We start from the raw sequence: 6,076 nt of genomic DNA, 5'->3' as shown, positions 1-6,076 counted from the left end.
AACCACTAAAATCGTCTCAAGTAGCCATACTCTCAACCTGTGTTGCCTAAACAATACAATCCACTCACTATTCCAGAAAGCAACTGTCTCAGTCAGAGAAAGTATACCCAAGTGATTGAAATAAATCAATACAACTGTATAAATTATATGGCCACGCATTCATACGCCTAACCATGTCTTGGCATACAGAAGGCTCCAGCCCCGCTCAGGACTGAGTCAAGTTCAAGTTCACGGCTTCTCTGACTGCGCAACCTCCTCGTGTGGGGGAGGGGATGTTCGGCTGGGTTTTCGTGAGTACATGGTCTCTCTACCAAACGTAAAGCCTGTGCCAAAACGGTTAAAAGATACTGCCATTTAATAAGTCTAAAATTTAAATGGTCTGAGTCATTGCCGGGTATTAATTTTCTACATTGTATTTAATTTGGATGCATGGACAAACAAGCGAAGCAGGAGTTCAAATCAAATTGTATTGTCACATGCGCCGAGTACAACCGAATACCGTGAAATGCTTACTTACAAGCCAACAATACAGTTCGAGAAATAGAGTTAAGAAAATATTTACTAAATAAACTAAAGTTTAAAAAAATATTTATTAGTAAGTAACACACAAAAATGACATAATAAGAAGGCTATATACAGGGGGTACAGGTACCGAGTTAATGTGCGTGTGTACAGGTTTGTCGAGGTAATTAGGCTATAGGTTAGGCTTCATAACATGTGGGTTCGAGTAGCCTGATAGCCTACTCTTTTTACTTTCAAGTAGACATACATTTTAGTTGAGTTTACATTTTGGCCTTACCTGCTTAAATAAACCTCAGCCACAATGTTTGTTTTGTGACCAGCGAGAAGGTTATGCCTAGGCTACACATATATCTTGAAACTTGGAATTTGGCCTGCCACATTAACAGGGATTGCAGACCATGTTCATCAAAAAGATTGTTATATGGTTATACGTCATGACTTATTCACGAGAGGTGGTGCAATACGAATCCAGAGCTGATGGGGTTTTAAGAGAGACCTAAGGGCATAAGTATTAATATCTAAAACAATACTTGTTTTACCACTGGAAGCAGAATATAATTTACATAGAGCAGATACACCCATATCCTCATAGCATGCATACTCTTGCTGAGCAAATGTGTCTTAGCTTTATTGGTATATGAAAATGCTGGTCTGAAATGACCCGCTTAATAACCATATTTGGCACCAGTAGAGTTCTTATGAAAACAATTATGAGTATGAAGACATCAAGAGAGGGACATTTTTTTAACACTTGCAACACTTTTTATTATATTTGTATGCAGTAAAATTCTTATCACAATAATGAAGGAAACACCTCTTTAACTTTGAACAAAAACACATAACAAAACAACTGCCCGTGTTTAGCTCATAATTGTACATATTTATAGTAAAGAAACATTCTTTATAAATATTGTTTCATCTGTAGCAAGTAAATACCATAATTTAATTACAAACGGATAAATAAGGCAGTCGATATTTACAAAAGGGAGGGGGTACAGAAAATCCAACGGCACAATGTTTATTTTCCTCACAATCTTCCAGATAGTAATTCACAATTCAAAACTTGCAAAGCACAAAACATCACAAGTTAAGCCCAGCAAACTAAAATATACATTCACAAGCAAAATATTGTGGTCTGTTTGAGTTAAGTGTTGACTTTGGCACTCTTTCCAGTTTATAGATGTTTAGTATAGTTACAATCAATTTGCCTTAGGATCACAATATTTAACATCATAATACAACTTGAATCGTAATATGTGCACTAAAAGTCCAGTTAGAGAAATAGCTACCATTGAAGGAACATCTATACACCAAAGACTGACAAAATCTATCACAACCAATGGGAAAGAGGGCGTGTAATATTTACAAATATATTGAATACACCTTAAACATATCACATTTTCTTCTGTTGGTAAGTGAGATTTCTTCCCTGGTGGTTTTGAATCGCTTTTTATGATTTTGAAGCGTTCATAGTAGGTTATTCGTGCTCTCCTCGGTGCACAAGTGTCCGAATCTCCTGCGCTGGTAGGGGTTCTGAGCAATGGTCCTGTGTTCGCTTTTCGGTTCAGTCCTAAACATACCATTCACTGAAATTGGACGATAAGCTGCTGTGGCCATTGTGGTTGTTGTGGACTGCGGGGGACAGATTGTTGTTGCTTTGGGTCTCGGTGGTGGGGGAGACAAGGCCAGGTGGTGTGGACGATTCATAACCAGAACTGGCTGCAGGCGAGGAGTCGGACGCTGGAGGGGGGGCCGCTTCGTGGACCTGGAGAAAAGTGCAGATAAAATGAGTTTATGATGTCAAGACAGGAAAATTGTGAAGTATGACTTCAAAGTTCTTCAAGAATGGTGGGGAACATAACGTAAACAACAGACGTAAACAACCCGTACATGCTGCTATCAGCTGGAAAGTGAAAGACTGAAAGTCAATTTACCTTCATGTGTTTTCGTAGAGAGCTGGGATGTGTGTAGGACTTATCACACATCTTGCAAAGATATGGTTTGTCTGACGTGTGAACGTGCATGTGCTTCTTTCGGTCGCTGCTGTTGGCAAACCGCCTGTCGCAGCCTTCAAACTCACACTGGAATGGTTTCTCTCCTGCCGAAAAACAAGTATAAAACAGACACGTTAGATTCAGTTCAGCAAAAGCCTATCAAACGTCTATGCCTTAGGCCGAATACTATAGGTGTTGGATTCAATAACATGGCCATTCAACGAGGAGTAACGGGTTAATTCATAGCGTTCGTCATATTTAGTGGGTGCAGTTATGTTCACTCACATGCCTTCCATTCAGTTAAATCTCAATTGTAGCACAACATTTATTAAAAAATATTACCTATGTTCGTGGGAGCAGAAATATTCTGTTTTATGGTGGGTTTTAAGAAATAGCTTATCATTTAGGCCTATGGGAAGCCTATTTCTTTGAATCACAGCAATTTAATGTAAGTAAGCCAGTAGGCTAAGTCAATTTAGGCCTACTTTTGAACATGTATTTCATAGACTACTATATTTCAATATATGTCAGGGCTCTGAAATTTAGAATTGATATCAAAATAGTAACAACATGCCCGAGTTAAATGTATATAGCCTAAACAAAACGCAAACATCCCATGTGGGGCAATAGCCTTTGGTGCATAAGGCGCGCCATTTGCTTGGAAACAATAACAAAACGAAATTGCACCTGACCAATTCCATGGCTGTATAGCACAACTAAATCCTCCCAGAAAATAGTCCAAAAGTGAAAGGCTGGTAATGCATCGAGCACCTAGGCTACTACCAATGGAATGCATGAGAAAACAGAATAGGCCATTACACACATTCACACACTTGCATGTTCGTGATGAGTAAATTGGCTATACGATTGCCAGAAAACAAAAAGCCAAACAATATTTCTCAACGGACAAAACAAAATAAATCGATTTGTGAAAAAGAGGCGAGGCATTCCGGATATAATCCTAAAAGCTCAGTCTTGCGTAAACATTAAACCGGGTGATGAGATGTACTACTACTCCGCGTACGCCAAGCGCTGCGAGCCAGAAGCCCTCGCCTCGCCTTTGACCCATTTTTAAGTTTACAAACCATAAAACCTCGACAGAATATCGCATAATTTAGCACCTTGTTGCAAAACATTGAGTTTCTCCAGAACTGGACGAAATCTAATCGTATCCAGACGCGTCGGCTATGTGTTTACTATTTTAGAGTACAATTCGCACGTTAAACTAGCAGCTTTTCTTTCTTAAATCCAAATCTACTTTGACCATAGGTGTGAATGTCTACCTTGGCAGTCTAAAAATACCCTATCGACTGATAGTCATCTTAAATTTGGTCAACTTGGATGTTTTGACAACGTGAATAATGAGATTTTTGCAAGCTACGCAATTGGCTAAGATGCAATATAGCATGGCGTATTGGCACAGCGAACTCTTAACTGTGCGGTGTACTTTTACGAAACGAAAAAAGTGCTCGAGAGATGAGAAACATTTGGGTAAAATGCTATAAATATTGTATAATTACCTGTATGTGTGCGCTTGTGAATCTTCAAGTTTTCCGACCGTGCGAAGACCTTGCCACATCCAGGGAAGGGGCAGGGGAAGGGTTTCTCTCCCGTGTGGACCCGAATGTGATTCACCAGTTTGTATTTTGCCTTAAACGGTTTGCTCTCGCGGGGGCACTCTTCCCAAAAGCAGATGTGGTTGCTCTGCTCCGGTCCTCCGACGTGCTCCACGGAGACGTGCGTGACCAGCTCGTGCATTGTGCTGAAAGTTTTGTTGCAACTCTTCTTGGGGTTGCTTAGCTGCTCCTGGTCGATCCATTTACAGATGAGCTCCTGTTTGATGCACTGCTGCCGCATGTAGCGAAAGAAGGCACCGGGGTGGTGCTGGTGAGCTCCCATGTGCATACCCATGTTCATATTCATGCTGCTGTACTGGTTATGGAGCTGGGCGGCCGAATAAGGGTCGGTCCTTGGGCTGGAGACCTGGTGGTACTGATCGGAACGCCCGAAAACCTCACCTGGTAGTCCAATACGCATTTGCCCGTTGAGCACATTCGGGGATCCGTGGGACCCATGCTGGTCGTGAATCCCGGGGAACAGAATGTGGCCTTGACTGTCTGTGTGGGAGTGATGGAGAGACCCGGTAGTGGGGCCGAAAATAGCGTGCTGACTGCTCGCCGGAGAGGATTCTCCGAAGCCGCGGCTGCGAAAAAGAAAGTCCCTGGTCGAGTTGAATGGGGAACTCGCGTACGAGGTGACATGGGCGGCGTGTGCACCCAATGCTGCTGTGGGGTAGCCGGGCGCCTGAGAGGTGAAGGCTGAGCTCTGTCCCGGAGAAAGATCGTGGTTCAGTTTAAACGCACCCATGTGTGCCGAGTCGACGAAGCTATTTTGTGCTAAACTCAAGTCTCTCTCCTGCATCTCGCTCGCTGTGTGATGCCTGGAAAATGTGCCAACTCCCAGTCCGGGGAACTGGTGACCTGCGTCCAGTAACATGGTCTCTCAAAGCGAATTTCGTTCGAATCAGCTTGTGTACAACAATTTTGGGGGGAAAAGTACAATTCAATATTATATTCGGTTAGGGTTATTCACAACTTCATTGCATGGAAACACCATATCAGGCAAAGTTCAAAGCGATGATCCGCTCGTAGGGGAAAAAAACTACACAAACACGTCTATATTCACTGGTAGTTAACTTGTTACTAAAAATCCCCATGAAACGAAGAGATTCCTTTGCGTTTTTCCTCTGGAAACTGTGAATGTTGATTGCGTTTAAACACACAGGAATAATTTAATAATTATCTTACTAGGTGTCCTCGCATGGAGAGAGTGCGGGTTGTTGCAGCATCTCGGATTGTTGTTCGGATTGGTGTGTTTATTTCTTTCGCTTGTCTGTGTTTATCGCGGAGGGTCCCTCTTTCACCGTGGACTGGCACTAGCTCCTCTTACGCCCCTTTAACTGAAGCCCGGTCATTCATTCCAAGCAGTCTCATTGGCCACTTCGTCTCATCAATCCCAAGTGCCCCTCCAATAGCAGGTACCGCTTTGACGACTAATAGCTGATCGCCATTTTCACTAATAATTACCGCCTACTTGTTAGGAGCGGCTTTTAGGGGGAAGGGTAAAATAAGAGAGGGAGAGAGAACGAGTGTGGGGGGGGGGGGCATAGTATCGGAAATGATGCCTCAAAACCTTAATTTTATAGCTTGATGTATAACCAGTGGCTTGACAACACGGCATTGCACGTTGTGTGATAACGGGCTTTAAAAGTTGACCTATGGTTGAATGAATATGATAGAAAATAACGATCATCGAAATAGCGAGCTGGTCTTTTGGGGAGAAGGTGGGGTCTGCACATTTAATGACATTTAACCAGTCATAGTCAATTTATCATTAGACAGGCGGATATAGTTAGCAAATATTTTAAATGATTTAGCCAAACCATTATTTTTGGTATTGACAGTGTTTATATGTAGCCTATACGTAATAACGCACACGTTTATGTGCAAACGCACGCGTTTATACTAACTGACTTATATCACGGGAGACCTGGCGGCGTT

General features: G+C 42.2%; 1 protein-coding gene across 1 annotated transcript; it reads right to left on the bottom strand.

Moving 5' to 3' along the window:
* Window positions 1-1,261: 1,261 nt before the first annotated feature.
* Window positions 1,262-5,599, bottom strand: zic2a (zic family member 2 (odd-paired homolog, Drosophila), a). Its single transcript, XM_014163785.2, has 3 exons — window positions 4,037-5,599; window positions 2,457-2,620; window positions 1,262-2,287 (listed from the first exon to the last, which is right to left on the bottom strand). The coding sequence occupies exons 1-3, from the start codon at window positions 5,010-5,012 to the stop codon at window positions 2,093-2,095; spliced, it is 1,335 nt and encodes a 444-aa protein (XP_014019260.1). The 5' UTR covers window positions 5,013-5,599; the 3' UTR covers window positions 1,262-2,092.
* Between the last annotated feature and the right edge of the window lie 477 nt (window positions 5,600-6,076).

Source organism: Salmo salar, chromosome ssa21, assembly GCF_905237065.1.
Source record: "Salmo salar chromosome ssa21, Ssal_v3.1, whole genome shotgun sequence".
NCBI classification, from domain to species: Eukaryota; Metazoa; Chordata; class Actinopteri; order Salmoniformes; family Salmonidae; genus Salmo; species Salmo salar.
Note: the sequence above shows the minus strand (reverse complement) of the source record. Positions and strands in the feature narration are given on the sequence as shown.